Source organism: Alligator mississippiensis, chromosome 13, assembly GCF_030867095.1.
Source record: "Alligator mississippiensis isolate rAllMis1 chromosome 13, rAllMis1, whole genome shotgun sequence".
Taxonomy (NCBI): Eukaryota; Metazoa; Chordata; order Crocodylia; family Alligatoridae; genus Alligator; species Alligator mississippiensis.
In genome coordinates this window covers 51,508,989-51,527,890 of record NC_081836.1, presented here as the reverse complement: position 1 = coordinate 51,527,890, position 18,902 = coordinate 51,508,989, and the positions used below count along the sequence as shown (strand labels likewise).

At 46.3% G+C, this 18,902-nt stretch overlaps 1 protein-coding gene across 3 annotated transcripts in view; it reads left to right on the top strand.

Moving 5' to 3' along the window:
• The first annotated feature begins 208 nt into the window (after window positions 1–208).
• The window catches only part of TTYH3 (tweety family member 3), a 97,272-nt gene continuing 78,578 nt past the window's right edge, over window positions 209–18,902 (top strand). For 2 of the 3 annotated variants that reach the window (XM_059716596.1, XM_059716595.1), the window contains exon 1: window positions 210–492. In XM_059716596.1, coding sequence (XP_059572579.1) covers window positions 370–492 — 123 coding nt within the window. In that variant the 5' untranslated portion in view covers window positions 210–369. Of the gene's footprint in view, window positions 493–18,902 lie in introns of all 3 variants that reach the window. The other variant, XM_059716594.1, reaches the window with a different exon arrangement.

Genomic DNA, 18,902 nt, shown 5'->3' with positions numbered 1-18,902 from the left:
GGGGGGCGGAGCCAGGCGGCGAGCGGCACCAATGAGTGGGGGGGCGGGGACAGGTGGGGCCGGGGGCGGGGCTACGCTGCGAGCGGCGCCAATGGGCGGCGGGGGCGGGGCCAGGCGACGGGCGGGGGCGGGGGCGGGGCCAGGCGACGAGCGGCGCCAATGAGCGGGCGGGGCGGGGCCAGGTTGGGGCGCCGTGAACAAAGAGGCTGTGAGGCGGCGGCGGCGCGAGCGGAGCAGAGCGGGTCGGGGCCGGGCCGGGCCGGGCCATGAAGCCGCCGGGGCGCAGCGGACGCGGCTCCCTTCCTCCCTGCATGGCGGGCGGCGGCGGGCGGCGGTGAAGCGGCGCGGCGGGGGGCGCGGGGGCCGGGCATGGCGGGCGTGAGCTACTCGCCGCCCTGGTGGGTGAGCCTGCTGCACCGCCTGCCGCACTTCAGCCTGCGCTGGGAGCCCACGGCCGCCGACTTCCGCCCGGAGGACGCCGAGTACCAGCAGGTGAGGAGGGCTCCGGGCGCCGGCAGCCTGCCCCGGGTGGCGGCTCGGCTCGCTGTTGTCACGACGACGGTCCCCGGGGGCGGCAGCGCCGCGGGCTGCCGTGTGGCGGCCGGACGGGCCCCCGGGGCCGCCTGGTTCTTGTCCTGCTCTGTCCCCCCCCCCCCCCGCTGTAGTTGACCAGGACTCGAGTCCCCTCCGTTCGTCCCCATAGTTGACTGCGGCTTGATTCATCCCCGCGCCGACACGGGCTCCTCTTCCCTTTCCTCCCAAACACGAGCGGTCCTTGACGAAGGAAGCGGGATAGGAGCCGTCCGGGTTTCCTCGGGAGAATCCGCTCGGGCGGTTTTATCCTTTTTTTGTGGGTGGCGAAGGAGGCGGTTTTTGCATCGAAGCCGCCCGGGTGGCATCTCGCGCCACGCCGACCGGGACGCAGAGCAGCGCTAGGCACGGCAGGACAGGGCTTGCATTTGGCTTTACGATGGAGGCAGAGAGACGTGTACCTTTGTCTGGGGAAGGTTTCAGGCCGGCGTGCCGTGCCGGGGGCTCGAACTGGTCGTGAGGCAGCAGCTGCTCGTTCCCCAATCCCACCAGGGAAAGATCCCCAACTCCTGTCGGAGAAGGGCCGGGGAAAGATGGTGCTTACTGTTTTCTTGAGAACGGATGAATAAACATTGACCTATTTTTGTGTTTCTGTTTCCACGGGAAACTGTGTGCTGACCCGGTGTGGTCCCTTAGTGTGGCTGTGTCCTTTGTCTTGCGAGAGGCATGTGCTCTCGGTCGCGGGCAGGCTGGCCGATATCACAGGTTATTTTGTCTCCACTTGCTCTCGTTGCAGTGACGAGCAAGCGTTCGTTGCGCTCGAGCAGCGGACAAGTGATGTCCCCTGAAACCTGCGCGGAGCCCGTGTGGCTTTCAAGTTGCGCACGCTTTGCTTGTTCTTTGAAGTCTGCATCTTCCTTACATCTTGTGGGACCTGTGGTGACTGCCTGGCCTGTACACGAACGTGGCATTTAAATCTGCTTTGCTTTGCTTGCAGCAAGTGCTGCATCCAGTCCTATCTCTTCTCTGGGGGGTGGGGAGGAACTGTTTGGAGCCTATTTGCCTGAAGACAGCTGGGACCATGGTGCACCAAGACATTAGGGCAGCCTCCTTTTGTCTGAGAGCTCGCCGAGGGGTCCTTATGGCAACACGGTGGCAGGGTCTGAAATGGACTCAGCTGGATCGGGATGCATCATTACGCCCTCTGGCCATGGATGGCCTCTAAATCAGGATCTGTTGGTGGGGCTTTGCTTTTCATCCCCTCCCACCTTCTGTCACTGTGCAGTCGCTTGGCACAGGTTCGAGCAGAGTGACGTGAGAAGAATGCTACCGGGGGGAGGTATTAATTTTCTTTCTTTAAACTAGCTTAACCCTCTTTTACTGCTTCTTTAGCTGAAAGTCCGTGGTCCTGTAAAGCTTCCCAGTAGTCAGCAGATCATATAAGAGGGTCAAATGTGTATGATGATGAGGAAGGGAGATGCTAATGGGGAGAGTGCTAGGAGGTTAGGATGAGGTAAGAATTCGGTGACCTTTTCTGGAGTGAGGTTTGCATACGTAGTGTCATGGACCACTCCAGAGGGACGTGGCTTTCGTGTTCCTGGCTTCCAAGTGTTGTTTGGAAAGGCTTTGTCTTCAGAAATGGCTCTTGGGTCTCTTCACAGACCCCTTCTCCTCCTCCCCCCAAGTGAATCATTGGGATATGGTTTATATCTTGATAAGAATGGTGTTTCAGCTGTATTCTCATCTGAGTCATATACTGCAGTGTTTTGTGAAGGCTTCTTTACTGTGTAGTGAGTCACACTCGCCTTCGCTCCAGCCTGTAAAAATGGAACAGGATTTATGGTGTTTCTGACAATGTGGATGGAATACCAAGTTCAAAATAAATACCAAATACCAGCAAAAATATCTAGGTAATGGTCATAGCAACACTCTCAGTTCATCCTTGGACTTGGTTTTCCAGGACTATGAGGATTTTCCTGAGCATCTGCTCTCGTCTTTAAATGGATCTATAGAGCAGTGTGAAGGCTCTCTCTGGCCAGGTGACTTGAGTAACACAGCACAGTTAGTTGGCAGGGCCCAGAGCAAGCTGGAAGCCTGGAGCAGGCATCTCCGTTACCTACTAGGAGGACAAGCTGTAATCCGCAGAGACCTTTTAACACAGTACAGCTGTTGTCAGTGCAGCCCCTTTTGGTGGGATGGCAGCTGTTGCTGGACATTGGATGTCTGTTTTAGCAACAAAAGGGAAGCTATCGTCTAATGGTTTCAAGCTCTTCAGTGTCCAAATGTTTGGTGTTTTATAAGCAAGCTTGTATAGTCACCGGCAAAAGTCTGCTCATGCATCTTAATCTTACTTCCTCTTTTTTTTTTTTTTGGCTGGGATCAAGAGCTTCTGTCCCAGAATCCCTGCAAAATGGCCATGTCCTAACCACAGACTGCATAAAAATGATTCACATGTGATGCACAGTTCAAACTAGCCCTGATCAAAGCTGTCTGGAGGTGCATCCAGCCCCTGTGGCAGGGCTTATCTGTATTAGAGACTGGCTAGCAACAGTGGGATTGGAATCGGTGAGCTGTGGGTAACTGCTGACACCTTAACAAGCATGTTCAAAGGAGGTCTACACAACGAGGTTAGACAGCTTGGTGATGATAGTTGGTGTATACTGGCTTCCCACTGCTAAAATTGGTAGAGTTGCACTGCTGCTTGCCATAGTGACAGTTGGGATCTACTGCAATCCTGCCCACTGGGGAGGACAGTCCCTGCTGTGATTTCACCCAACAGTTCCTGGGCACCCCCAAGTCGGTGCTGTTCTCAACTCTGAATGATCTGGGCAAATGATCTGCTTAGTCTTGTTTCTTTTGGGTGATGAAGAGCTAGAAGTAGGCACCAGAAGTTGACTCGAGGGTCAGTCTGATGTGTTTGCTGGTAGATGTGGGTGCATGTTTAGCAAGGGAGAGATTCTGTCAGGAACTTGCTTGTTCCATAAGATCACTTCCCTGCACAACAATTTCTGTCATCTTTTGGAAGCATTTCCTGGACGGAGAAGCACAGTGGAGACGGAACTGCCAAAGAATTTGGATTAGAGTCATTGTTTTAGAACATCCCCTACTGTACTGGTGTCTCGTTTCAGTCCTGGAACCCAAGAGTGTTTCTGTAAATTGGAAACACGTGTATTTGTGGAATTGGATGACGTGTTCGCAGCCACTTGGCTTGAAGTCAGAGAGTAATCTTTGTCTCTAAAAGGGGCGTCTTGAAGTTTCTTCTTTCCAGGAGAAATGGCCCATTTCCAAAACTGGTTCAGCTCTCCTGATGAGGCACTGATTGTCAAACAGCACTGGGGAAACATCAGGGCTTTGCAATCCATTTTTTTCCTGTTATACAGCTGAAGTTGCTTTTAAAGGTCTAAAACTCAACACCCCTTGGCCTCCCAGTGAACAGCTGTTCTGCCTCTTGTCAGCAAATTGGTATTATAGCTGGGTCTCTAGCATGTTGTGGGGGAGAAGGGAACCAGCAGGAAATTTTAACCAGAAATGCAAATTATTTTTAAGAAAAACAATTCAGATACAGTAATGGAGCTTGGAAAAATCAATTAAGTTTGCAGCAAGTCCCACCTCAGGATCTGGTACCCTGACAGGAAAAGATGAGCTTATGCCAGCTTTCTGTCTGCAGATTCCTATTTCCCTGATGCAGGCTACCCTGCTACTTTTCCAAGTAGTCTCCAGAGAGCTGTCCATTTCTGGAAATCCAGACTGTAGATTAGAAGCTAACCAGGAGAGCAGTCACTCATTGCATCGTTTTGGCAGATCACCCTGTAGGCATAGGGCTAAATAGGTACTTAGTTGGAGGATGGTAAAATACACAGGCCCATTGCAGCCAGGCGGAGGGTGGGATTACCATTCATTTTAGTGTAGAGGATGTATACCATCTTGCAAGGGTTGCTGAGCTCTGGTTTGAGGAGATCTTCATTGAGCATATGGCTGTTCAGAAGGTATCATGCTGGGGCTTAGCTGGAATAACAGAACCAGAGTGAAAAGCATTAGACTAATCAGTTGATGACCAGCCCTTGGCATTTTTGCATTGCTGCTTTCAAGCTGCAAAGCTTTGGAGGTGCTGTTGGGCTTTTACAGCCTTGCATCTTCTGGTTTGTGTTAAGTCTTAAACAATAACAGAAAATGGGCAGTTCCTCTACAAATCTCCTAATCCCATTTCTGCCTTGATCTTTGTGCCTTTGGCTGACAAGTTCCATTGTCCTGATTAGGCACAAGCAGCTATGCAGCCCCAAGTGTGCATGTATTCCTTAAGCAGACAAATTGGGGGCTGAAAGACCTGGGTTTTGGGAAGACACTTACTTATTCACATAAATCCAAAGTGCTTTGAGTTCCTGAAATGCTGCTTGCTTGCAGCAGGTAAATTGAACTTGATGCCTGTATGGTGGTTGCTTTGTGTGTGTGTTTGCAGGTGGGAGAGATGCTGGAGATAGGGTGGCCATCATAGAGGACATTCCAGTTTTCTGCTACTTGGTCCTTTGTCCTCTGTCGATACAAAACTGGACATCTTTATGTCCTCTATTTTTCTCTAAGGCGTCCGTCTGGTTTTGTATCGACAGAAGACAACTGGACTGTCCTCTATGATGGCCACCCTAGCTGGAAAGTAGTTAAGTTCATGATCATTATCTGTGGACATATTTCTTTCTTCCAGTTGGTGGTGGCAAGATCCAGAACTCTGCATGTTTCCCTATTGAGAAAGGGGGGGAATGTCTCTGACCTCTCGCTCACCACTTCAGTCATTTGGCAACTTAAAATTCTTGTCTGGGATATTAGTTTTCTAATATCCCAGACAAGAAAACGAGATTTCTGGTGTCAGTGTGGTACAAATCACCTTCTGAATAGAATTAATTTTAATGTAGTCACTTTTCTGGGTCCCTCCCCTGTCATCCCCCCCCCTTCCCTTTTCCTAAAGCTTTGGATGGGCATTGTTTTCTCCTTCATTGCATCTTATGCAACCCTTTTTTTGTTTAAATGTTAATTTTGACCCAATATAAAAAGCACAGTTTCATGCAGATCTTTATATGATTTCTTAAGTTTACTCTCCTCTGCGTTCTGAGAGAGAGATTCTCTCCCATAGTGATATCCCATTAGGCATGACACTGGAGATTAAGACTGGGAATTCAAGTGCTTTGCTTTTAACTAATCCCTAGATTTGAAATGTGTACTGAGGAGCTGTACACATGATTTAGTTTCTTGCCTCCTTATCCTGTATCGTGCACAACTTGGGGCATAGATTTCCTTCTGAACTTCCAAAGCAGATTTATCATCTTGGAGTGAGGTAAGGGCAGAGGTACCTGCCTGTTGTGCCTCCGACTTCTTGTTTTTCTTATTCTGAAGGATGGTTCCTTCCTCTTCCGTGTCTGTGCAAAAAGGGAGGCCCTGAACTAGTGTTGTGCAAAGTACGCTACCCCAGCAGGCATGTTGTGATGAAGCTGGCTGAACAGCGCTCCTTGTAGCACCCGTGCATCATTCTGCCCCTGGCAATGGATAACCTGAGGCAGTAAGGGAGGGGAAGAGAAACTAAAGACCTGTGAGTAGTGAACTGAGGAGAGAAGCTAATCATCCTGTCGGCTTTTCTGAGATCTGCTTAAGTCATCTGGTGAAGAAGATTGGTCTTACCACTAATTTCTATGGAGGGGTTGAGAGTCAGCACTTAGACTGCCAGCTTGGGATGCCTGTCAGTTCTTCTTTTGTTCCCGTTGCTCTGCCAGTATTAAATTGAAGTTGTAGTTTCCATTCCTAGTTCTTCAGCCCTTTCCACAATGAAAGCAGTTAAGCTGCTTGCCAAGATGATCAGAAGGAACCAGGTGCCCCTCTATCTGAGTTTTTGGAGATCCAAAGAAGACTTGAATGGGTATATACGTATGTAAGCACTTCTTATTCTGGAAAACTCAGGAAGGTGAAGTTTTCCTTTGCCTTGTCTCTGTTGCTGTGTGTTTGGAGGCCTGTCATCAGGTTGGGCAGGCTGTTTTTCAGCCCTCAACAGCATAGGTGGTGAGGGCTGGTAAAATCCCATTGTATCCATCCAGCATTTTTTCTGTGATAGCAGAAAGCAGTTTAAATGTTTTGAATGAAAATGGCTTCCCCCATAATCAGCTTGCATTTGCTTGCTATTTGATGACATCCTACTAGTTCCTTAGTTTTAACCTTTTTGGTTGGAGGATGATGAATGAAAACATTGCAGAAAAGCAAAAACGGGGGGAAAAGCCTCTGGCTCCCCCCACCTTTGGATACTGTAACGAAACAGCAGCAAACTTTTTTCCTTTTTTTTTTTTTTTTTTTAATCTCAAGGGAGAGCTGAAATGCATCACTGCACCTCACCATTGACTTGAGTGTTTAATAAATTAAATTCTTCAAAATTCTCAGGAATGACCTGATTTGTCACTGTTCAGTGACCAGAGCTGGTGTCTGATAAGTGCATGTGGGGGTTACTTCTCCCAGGAGGCTGCCAGGCTGCTGATGCTTTGTTGTGCTTCTGCAGCACAAGCTGACCTGTGCGAGATGAGTTAGGACTGAGAACAGGTGAGAGCCCCACAGAAACTTGATACATTTTGCAGACAAACTCCTTTCTGAATCGGAAAGATGTCATCATTTGGCTGACAGTGATGTTCGTTTTGCGACCTTGAAACTAATCTTCCAGTGACTTCTTTTTAATAGGCTTTTCAGTTGTGACCTGCCCCATGAAGCTGTTGAGATAGGAAGCAAAAGAGTAACAGGGAGTTACTGCATCTCTTGCTGTTTTATTTTTAATGGTGGTGTGAATAGGCATTGATGCCTATGTGCAATTTATTTTTTATTTTTATTTTTCCTTGTCCTTTTGCTGCAAGGCTTTCATGTTAGTTTCCCACTACTGGGGGGAGCAGCACCTTTGACATGAATGGATCTCAATACAGGCTCATCTAGCTGTGGTTTCCCATTGCCTTCTGTCTTGTACTGGACAAGTAATGCTAGGGTAATTAACTTTCTGCCCAAGACCTTGCAGCTTCTTCACTTCCAGCTCAGTTGGTGCAAGTGGTAGAAAGTAATCTCCAAGTTCCAGAGCATGTCTGGAAACGATCTATTACAGATGCGTTCATGCAGTAGGGCCAGGGCTTTGAGTAAGGTGGTGGTGGTTAGCATTGCTAGAAGAGTTAATCCAGAGATTTAGCTTTTATAAGTATTTGGTGCTTGAGTCCCTATAACCTCTAATGAAGAGGTTCACAGCACCCATCACTTAGGTTCATTTATATCTTGGCATTCCTGCTGGTGACACAACAGATTAGCTGGTTTCTGTTTGCTGCACTTCAGGGAATCTCAAGTCACATGCTCCTTGTGTTTGCAGAGACTTATGAGCTGTTTCTGCCTAGAATACAGGACAAGAGTTCATGTTCTGAGGAACTGCCCCAGTTCCTTTAGCTGGGCAAGGAAGGCTTCCTGAAGAAGATGGACAGTACAAGAGGTTATGTGCTGTGCTTCAATCCAACGTTGGTGCAAGTAACCTTGGCTGGACAAACTAATTTCTACTCTTGCGTATTCAGGTTGTAGCCATGTTGGTCTAGAAGAAAAAGCAATCGGGACTCGTAGTAGAGATGAAATCTTTTCTTAAACCAACAAGATTTTTGCAAACCAATTTCTGTGAAATCCTAGGAAATATGAACTTTCATTTCTACCCGGGAGAACTTTTACAGTCTTTTCTCCAATGCCTGATGGAGGGTGTTTGTGCCCCAAAACTTGCAATTATTTTATTTATTTATTTATTTTTTTAAACAAAAATCTTGTTGGTCTAATAAAAGAGATCATCTCTACTACGAGTCCTGACTACTCTTCCATAAGCATTTGGATATGGTGACAGTAAGCCAGATAAATAGTGTACATGCATTACAGTGAGGTCATGGGTTTTTCTTTTTTTTTTTTTATACCTGGTTGGGGCTTTTGTGTATTGCTGACACTGATGCAAATGTTGTGCGAGTAATAACGAACCAGCCAAGTTGGAGCCTCTAGCTTGTTTTATTTTTCTGAGAAGTTTGATTTATTTATTTATTTATTTTTTGGAACATGCTAGTGAAAAAGTTTTAAGTTTCTTAGTAATAGAAGTGCCTTCTCAGTGAGCTGAGCCCAGAATTCAGTAATGGATTCTGTGGATTGATGAGACGAGGCTTGGATGTAATTATAAGTTTGATCAGATCTGACTGTTTAAAAGAGCATTTAATTGGAGCTGAAGAGCAGCAGCAGTTTGGGGATCTGGTTAGGGACATGATGCAGGTTTCCCAAGCTGATAAGTTTTGGGGAGGGCACTTCAGGCTCATGTGGGATTCTCAAAGGATCCTTGAGACACCAACACTAGGGATGAAGGACTTGATTTCGTACTGATTTGAGTAAATCATGCTTAGCAGTATAAGTCTAATATAAGCCTCCTTATCCCACAGTCTGGGCTTGGATATTTAATTCAGTCAACACTTGAAGTGTTCTAACATGGTAGATCGGTATCTGCATATCTTTGCATTGTCTGTGGTATGTTCTTTTCAGCCTGCAGAATGCTGCTGCTCATACATGCTGCCTGGTTTTGAACAAACCTTCTATTCAAAGCTGAAGCTTAAACTTCAAAAGAACATGCAAAATCCAAAGGGAAAAATTTGGCTACCCTTGACTGGTTAAATGTACCCTTACAGTAGAGATTCAGCTATGCACTTGCTTGGTGGTGCGTACAATGCAGTACTTGTTCAGACAAGGCCAAAGTTGGGGGCGGGGTGTATGGCTGAAAGAACTACCATCAGTGACAGCAATAATGCCAAACCAACAGATGGGCAGTGGCACTACTAAATACTAGTGCCCATCACCAGCTGGCTTGGGCTTGTTTTGTGTCTATTAAATGAACGACAACTCCTCTCTCCTCGTCTTTTCTGGATGCATCACAAGCATGCTGTGTCTGGTGGCAGATTTCACTAGCTGGGTGCAATAAGTACCCAGCTGTATGTGTATACATGGATGAGTAAGCTTGTGAATGCTGCTGTTGCTTTAAGCTTTATTCTGAACCACCCATGAGCTGTGAATTGGGGGATGCTGCCTGCAAAACTTTCCGGTGTTGTCCGTAGTCCCAGGGAACCAGGAAGTTAATTCTGAGGCTCACAGGGAGAGAAGAGCATGACAGAGACTGCAATGAGTTATTTGCTCAGTATGTTGCTTTTGAGCCAGAACGGCTGGGGACCACCGCTCTGATGGTTTCTTCCTATTTGGTTGTATGTACTTTAGCTATGACAGCATCAGCTTTCTTAGCATGACTCCAGCTTTCTTAGCATGTTATTACATGATGTTGGTAGGCACAAGTTGGTTCGATATCAGTGCTCTGATATGGCATCCTGGAGGGCGTTGCTATGTAGAAGAGCAATTATTTCCAGTACAGAGGGGCTGATAATGCTTGTGTCCAGTTCTGGGTGGAGACAACCTTGAGCACTGTCAGGAGGAATAGCTGCATTGGTATCAAATGTTATCAGTATAAACTAAGGATGCAACTGCATGTTCCTCTGATGCAAGTGTAGCAAAAGGGTCTTCCCTTTCTAACCTAGACTGAAGCCTGGCTAAGCCATTGTAAGAGTAACTTTGTTTCATTCAGGGTTAAACTTGAAACCACTCTGCTGTGCTCATTGCCACAGGAGAATACAGGCGTAACCTTTGTGTCTTAACACCTCGTGCCACCAGAGTAGCAACTCAGCCTCCCCTTTTTAAAGCAGTTATGTCTGTTCATAGCCCTTGTTATTAAAGCATTTATACCAAATTTGTACTTCTGGAATCTCTACAGGTCTCAATCAGTCTTGCATTGCTCTCCTCATTCCCTCTAAACTTGCTGCCTTTGTTTCAATATGGCCCACTCCCATCTTGCTGCTTTCAGGATTTGGGTGTGCTTTGCTCTTGCAGGCAGATGCAGTGTGAATGGGGTGGGAGACTGCCTTTCTGCCCCCTTCTCTCCCCACATGCATTACAGTACTCGGGCAGGAAATGCTGAGAGAAGCGAGAGTAATGGGATCCATGAAACTCAAGCTGTGCTTCAGTGGAAATCTGTTTTCGATTTCTGCCTGGTCTCTGGAAGCCTCAGACTGAACTGTAATTGTTCCAGTTGGATGGGGGGTGGGAGATCACATGAATGAAAGCAGCAGAGTCAGCTTTCTAGAGAGCCTCTTACGCAGGGTCTGGCTACTTCTGCTGCTCTATATTCAAAGGCTGGTGTGTGTTTTGTCACAGCTTCAGAAAGCGTCTTTGTATTCAGCTGTCTAAAAGGTGTTGGCATTTCCCTGCCGGGCTTGATCCAGCTGTCAGGGGTCTGAGTGCTGGTGTCTATGGCATGTCAGATCAGGATGCCATGGGGGAGCATGGCTCTGTCACTGCTCTTGGAATCTCTTCTTTTGATCATTTTCCAGCTCCTTCCTTTGTGCATCCTGGTGATGATGATGGGCAAGAATTATAAGGACTCGATGGGGACTCCTTTAGGGAAATGCTGCTCACTAGTGGCAGTGGGGCAGGGAGAGGATATTTCTGAAATGTGTACAGTTGAAAGTACTTGTGGTTGGGCCGTGGAGGGCAGTCTGTTACTGCAGGTCTGATGCAGTGTGACTCTCTAATTTTTGTTTTGGGTGCAATAGGTTTTTAATCAACTTTCTTTTCAATACAGATGTTGCACTCTCTGTGTTAGAAGATCAGAGCAGAGGCTGAGGGTGCTTTGTGGCTGACAGGTGACACCTACTCTTTTCTCAAGATCTAACTATGGCAGAGGAAGAAGAAAGGGTGGAGCCCTTTCATGTCTCTCCTGGACTATACAGTCTGTGAGCCTTGAAGCTTAAACATTAGCAACTGTGACCTTTATTACAGGTTTTTCTGACTTAGTCTGTGTAAAAGGCCATTTTATAATTACTCGGGGGTTGAGGAGGGACTGCCTGGACTCTTAACCCAGTGGTTTTCAGCCTTTTTTTTTTTTTTTTCCATTTGCAGACCCATAAAAGATTTTGAATGGAGGTGCAGACTCCTTTGAATTGGACGTGTGGGTATTCACATACTTTTGATTGATCATAATCATCTTTTGCAGACCCTTTGGACATAGAGGTCCACAGACCAGAGGTTGAAAACCACTGTCCTAACCTTTTGCTTTCTGATAAGAGTGCATGCGGCAGCTACTTTTGATTCTTTTCTTTCCAGAGGGTGCATGGCCAAGGGGAGCTGGATTTGGTTATTGGAATACTTCTGTTCATCTGGGGAGGAGGAGAAATGGTAGTTACTTTTAGCTGTGACCTTGAGGAGGGTGCGTGAGGAATTCCCAGGCACTGCTGACAGTGCCTGGTCTTCTGAGTTCTTCTCGCATAGTACAGACGTGCTAATTAAAAACAGAAGGAAGCGTATAAGGAGATGCTGGAAAGGATGCACAACATTTTTTTTCCCCACACGGTAAGTATAGCTGCAAAAGGAAAAAAAAATACTATGTTGTTCTAGAAGGACCTCAGGGATTATAGGGAGGAAAAATATTTTGAAGGAGCCAGGGATGTTACATTAAAGCATTACTGCTTGCTGTTGGGATCTGTTTGTGCAGTAGAAATAAACCATATTGCACAAGGTGTATGGCTACAAAGGTAAAACCGTTTGGTTTGGTTTGTGTGTTTTTTGTTGTTTCTCTTTTTTTTTTTTCCCCCCAAGAGTGCTTTTTGACTTGCCTCTTAAGGATTTCACTGCATGTGTGGTGGCTAATAGCGTTGACCAAATGGACTCAAACTGATTAAATGAATGAAAAATCTGGGTGCTGTAATTCTAAAGAGATGGTATGATCACCTTTTATCCAGAGAACTGGAGGCCATAGAAGGGGAAAGCCACTGCCAGTAGAGTTTGTGGTGGGAGTGTGAGGGGGACTGGGATCTCAAGTGAGATCAGTCTCTCACTGCAGGCGTCACTATTTTTAGATGGTTGCCATAGGGAATCCTTTTCCCCCCTCTGATCATAAGCTTTTTCAGCCGGACCAGCTGCAGGTTAAAAAAAAAAAGTTACTTCAAACATAAACTCTTCAAGAAGCATTTTAAACCCTTTAAAACTGAGGATAAGCTAAAGGCTGCAAATCCAAGAATTACCCCGTGCTCTTCTGGAGGCTGGCTATGTGGGCATGGGTATCCCCAGGACACGCTCCCTGCGTGTGCATCTCGGTGTGCGGCTTTGAGCTGCAGTTGGCGTTGCTGCACAGTGCTGGGAGGGGTCTACTGGGGTGTAAATAACAGCATTGGACACTTCCCATGGCTCTGCTGCTTTTTGTTTCCTGCCAGACTTGAAAGCCCTCAGGGCGTATGGGAAGCGGCGGGGGACACGGTGGGCTGTAGGTTGTCACAGCAGAGGATGTGGGGTGCATGTTGTAGGGGAAGGAGATCAAACACTCTTTGCTCATTTGAATATCCTGTCTCTCTCCCTCCCCAACGTGCCTGCCACCAGCATGAAATTCTTCCCCAGAAAAGTATGCGCCGCATTGACAAGAGCCAGCATGTTGTCTCCTTGCCTTTTACTCTTTTCTGTGCTGTTCTTGATTTCACTGAGTCCAGTAAAAATAGCACTAACTGGAATGAGTTTTGGTTCCTGGAGCAGGCTGTTCTTTAGCCCTCAAGGAAACCTTGTGCTCTTTCAGGGCCACTGCTTGTTTGAGCTCCTGCTATGAAGTGCATGTAATGGATTGTTGCAAGCTTTAACATCTCCTGTCCTGCGATTGACCTGTCTTTCAATACTTACCCTGTGCCAGAGGACTGCCCAACTGATCCAAGCAGTCACTGATCACGTGAAAGAAAGGTCCAGATCTGTTGCCATTCAATGACACACAGTCCATTCTTGTTCAGGTGACATACTGATTTCTCACTAAGTAAAAATGAGTCCTCCAGGTATAGTTTCTGACTAGAATCAGATGGCTTACTTTAAAATGGATGGATGTTTTGAGCTTGCTGCTGATGGCTGCTGTCTTGCTGAAGTGTCATTATAGGTTAAACTTGTATAAGTATTAAGAGTAAAACAACTTGCAAAGATGCACAGTCAAACCTGGAAAGTTTTCCCTGTGAAATTCTTTTTGACATCAGTCTCCTTGTCTCCTGAATAATGAGAGCCTTCCCACTTCTTCTTTACATGCCTTAGGTTTGCCATGTTTTAAGAACCATTTTCCCAAATCAAGACAACTCAACCCTAATGCACTGTAACTGTCCCCAACTCTTCCGAGATGACTGGTGGGGCGTAACTCTTCTAGCGCACTGGTGACTTCCTAGGTTGTCTTCATGCTGTAATCAGCTCTATGGGGTCTCTAATTTGAGTGATATTTTCATCAATAGAACCGACAGACTTTACTTGTTAGACTCTCTTGTCTATGAATGCATAATGAACTTGAAGTATTGGGAGCGAGACTTTATATAGTTTTCATGTGCTTTAATGCACCAAACCAAGCACAGACATTAAATTTCGTCTCGGAGGTATATGCAGCTTTTTCTGGTTTTAATTGGGTGCTTGTGGAATCAAAATATTGCCTACTTCTATCTTCAGAGCTATGTGATATTGAATGCCCAACAGCTCTTTCTGTTCATGTCTTCTAAGCTGTGTTTCCTGAAATTGATGCCCTGACCTTCTGGGGGAGGCAGTTGGTGGCAATAGGAGTATGTTTGATTATGGCATTAGCTCTTGGGGTTCTAGCACAGTTTTCCTGACATAATTTATGTGGGAAATCTGCAATTGGGTGGCAGCTTCATAGGGAGCTTCAAATCTATAGCACAGCGTGACTGAGATGCAAAGTGCTCCGAGACCTAATTCTGTCTTCTGGTCAGGGAAATGGGGCTACAACTACTGCATGTAAACATTATTGCCGAATTATGGATGGGGGACTTGCTGTCTGTGCAATCCCAGGTTTAAACACTAAGCTGTTCAAATGCCATTCAGTGCCTAAGTGAGGAGGAGAGTGTGTTTTTTTTTTCCCAGGAACAGGATCAGAGGTGGTTTATGCTGTACTCCTCTCTGTGATGTACTCGGTTTCCAACAGGCACCCAGATAGAGCCCCCTACTTTTGTGTCCTTTGTAAATAGGTTTCCAAGTGGAGTTCTGTATTCCAGGCACGTACTTCACTCGGCTAGCTCAAGCTGGGTTAGTCATGCATTTCACAGTCTGTCAAATCTGAAACTGTCTATTTTTCTCTTGCTTCTTCTCTTGGAATCCTAGCTCCAGTAAAGGACACAATAATCTACAAATAGGAGGTTAAAGGCATGGAGCTTTGTTATGTGGTCTTTGGACTTGTCAATTCCCACCCCAAGTCCCTGATCTTTGGACTGAGCAGATATTTCATCTCTGCTGTAACCGAAACTAAAATGCTTTCCAGAGCCCTGGAATATGGCAGACAGTACTGTTCGACCCTAGGAAGCTTTTTAATTAAAGTAGTGTGAGCAGTGGCATGACCGTAAAGACCCTTTCAACCTTTGGGGGAAACTGGAAAAAGCATTCTGTTTAGATACAGTGCTGTTTCTTGGAGCCAGATCCTCCCCTTAGATACAGTTGTTCAATGCCTGTTTATGGCATTGGGGGGATTGTATTGGCATCACCCTAAATATATGCATGAAAACAGACACTATTTCCTCATTTACATGCTTTGCACCTGAAGGTATTATCTTGTGACAACATAATCACTTCCATAGCAACCATTCATGTCGTAAACAGGATTGTACTGCCTAGTAATAATGAAGGAGCAGATGAGTTTAGGAAACAGATATCCCCTCTCCTGTTGAATGGGAAAGAGTAAATAGCGAGTGACACATGAGCAGAGTAATCTCTGAAAAGAATGTCACAGCTTTCCATGGCCTTGTTATCTTCTCCAGGGGAAAATCTGCACGCTGCTCTAGGATCTTCCCATATTAGTTGGGAACTTACCATATTAGTATGGTATGTTTGAGGCAGTCTTCAGCTGTCGTGTTTTAGCAAGCCAAAGTAGATCTTGGGAAGAGCCTCATTGACCCATGAACATGCGACTGTTGCAAGCTGTCTTGTTTTCACCAGCTATTGGTGGGGGAGACATATCTTCCCTCCCCACCTCTCCCCCTTCCTTATTGTGGATGTTCTCCTACAGAGGTGTGCAGTGGTCTGGAAGTGTTGTTGCATTAGTTTACAGCTTTTGGAGTTAAGTTATAACCATAATTGCGTAATGTCTTCCCACAGCAGAATTGACAGTGTCTTTCAGACGTGGTTGTATTGGTTATGTTTACCATGGCAGAGATGGGTTTTAAATAGATTGCATGAGGCTAATGAAAATGGTGACCTCAGAACCCAAGCCTTCTAGTCTGCAGGCCATTTTTGCAATGACTACAAGTTTCTGGGGGTTTTTTCTCTCTCTCAAAAGGTATTTTACCAGCATTCTAATATGGATGTGCACCTACACACCTAAAGTTTTTTTGCAGGTTTATGAAGAGGAGGAAGAGTGCTTCATACATCCAACTATTTCTAGCGGCAGACTTCTGGCAGGCTTCATGCGCTTACTAGCACAATCATAAATAGCTCCTATCTCATACTGTGTAGTTCACCTGGCAGTCTTACCTTGTTTATACACCTATGTGGAGGCATCATCTACACATTCTCCTCCTTCTCAGTGTATTTATTACTATTATTATTATTTTGTTGTTGAAAAAAGCAAACATCGATGAATATAAAAAAGGCTAAGTTGGGTGTCTCTCTCTTTGTTTCTGGGGGTTTTACTTTAGGGCTGCTGACAAAACCTTTTCTTCGTAGAGAACCGCTCCTCCTTTCTGGCTTGTTCAGGGGCATAACAAGTTGCTTCCTTGCTTTGGTGAAACAGTTCTTTTCCCCAGATGTCAACACCTGCTAACAGGGTGAAGTATTCTAGGCAAAGGCTGCCAGCGCATTAGTGCTGTGATAACTCTCTTGCTACAGGCTAAGTGCTCTCTATCAGTGAGATTACTTTATGTATGCTCAATTTTTTCCAATATTGTATTGGTCTGTGTGGTTCCCTGGGGAGGTAGGCTAGTGCAACTTGATGAGGAAATGGATTGCAATGAGAAACGTGTGCTTCTCAGGGCTGTTTTGGAGTCTATAGGTCGTCTTTGCATTTTTTTTCCTCCCTCTACTTCCCCATCCTTATGTTTCTGGCTTAGGGAGGCAGAATACATTCCAAGGAGTGACTAGTGCTTCTATAATGAGTGGAAAGAATTGTTATGGGGAAATGTCAGTTTGTGAGCTGTCTTCTGAAGGTTTCGTGCAGCCACACCTCTGTCTCTTGAATTTCTAAAAACTATATGGGACTTTCTAATGAACACCATGCCTGGGAGGCCATTGGGAGCTCGTTTTGATCTATCCTAATGAGGTATTGGCTGCGTTTGGTGATTGGACTTGGATGATTGTCCTGATCTGGGGATCTTGGCTGGCTGTGTAGAATGTTATTTTCCACCAGTAACAAGTAGAGGTGCACTGAAAGATTTTTTTTTTTTTTTTCTTGGTCAATACCAATAGCCCATTATTCACCAGGCATATCAGCCAATCCAAATCTGATAACCAGTTTACAGGAGCACACGCAGGCGGTGTAGAGAGCAGCTCCCTGAAGGTAAGTCTGTGGAGGGGAAGGAGCCATGGGGGGCAGATTGAGGCCCCCATGGTGAGGGAGGGTGTGGGGCTGTGGCTGGGGGTGCTGCCCAGCCAAGGCAGTGAATGGGACCCTGGGGCCAGGATGGGGAGCAGGATGGAGCCACAGATGGCTCATCCAGGATATCAGCATCTTGGCACTTAAAAATGGTGGTGGGGGTGCTTGAACTAAAGCTCGTTGATTTGAGCTGTAGTTTAAGTGCCACAGCCACTGTTTTTAAATGCAGCGATGCTTTTAGGAGTGGAACCAAGCAAGGCGAGGGCAGAGGTGAGCTGCCCGCTGTGGGCTTGGAGCTCTCTGCCTTGCTGTCTTTTCCCTGTGAGCTGTGCACTGGCCACGCGGTGTCCTTTGCCAGCAGTGAAAGACGCAACTCGCCACTGCTGTTGGGCAGGCAGGGGAAACATGGCCAGCAGGGGGCCTCTGGGGCAAAGGCACAAATCTGAGGGGGCACATACCCTCCCATGCCTGCCCCCTGCCCCACTCCCTCCCTCGCTGTGTGGCCTTGATCTACAGGGTCCTGCTCTCCACACTGCCCAGCTGCATTCCTGGCCAAGAAAGGTTGCCCCAGCCTTCAGTCTGAATTATTAGTAGGGCTAAAGGGCCATAGAAGTTACATAATTGAGGTGCAGAGGTAATAACTCTTATTTGTCAAATGCTGCACAACTGATCATTGTGCATGCTACAGCTGCATGTATGTGCGTGGTGCCTGGGGGCCCCAGCCAGAAGGCTTAGTTTATTTATCGCTGGTATCATTGGCTATGCCACCCAAAAAAGCCAATAGTTGATAATGTTAATTTTCCTCTTATTGGTGCTAATCCGATATGGTACCAATATATTGACGCACCTCTAGTAACAAGCATCTAAAAACTATCATTGGCTTCAGGATGGCTCTTTTCCCAAAGAGGAGGCTAACTAATTAGGAAGAAGAATGTAAACAGAAAAGTATAAATGAAAATTGTGAGCTCCGTCAGAGGAGTCTATCAAAAGGCCAGAAAGCCAAAAGTAATTCTTTGAGAGGCTACTGCTTTGGATGAAAGCCCATGCAGCAGTGAAGTAAAGGTAGTCATTAAATAATAAAACCCCCAAATTGTTTGCAATTTATATCAATCACTTATGAAGTGCAGAATATTGACAAGGAGACATCAGGGGAAAATCCATAGCTGGCAGCGTGAAGAAGAATAAAGAGTCTTTATGTCCGTTTAGACTGAAATAAATCTTAGCAATGGAATAGGCCCATTACTAGATGTAGCTGATGAAACTGCTGATGTAGAAAAGGCAGAAGAAGTGTTCAATAAACATTTCTGTACTGTGTTTTCAGGGAAGCAAGGTGATGTGCTTTTATCCCTCAAGGCTGCTGTGGTAATTAGCATTCTAGTTTGTTGCATGTTAGCACCAGGGGGTGAATAACTTGGTGTTTGTGTTGGTGATCTGTAGAGATCAGTGCTAGACTTGGCTAGACACTTAGTGTTTTTCACCTGGAAGTTGGTGTAAAATTGCTATTTGCAAGATGCTCCCCTGATGTCTCCTTGATAGCGCTAAAGATTGCCAGCCTGGTACAGGGCTTTGGTAGAGTGACCCATGTCACCTGGTAACCTGGTCTGGGTTGAAGGGATGCAGGCCATGTGAGGGGAGGGGAATGGGGGTGGCAGGAGGGCAGAGAAGGACTGCCATGAAAAGCGCAACTGAAAAAGATTGGGAGGGTGTGGAGGGTTGTCATAGGCAG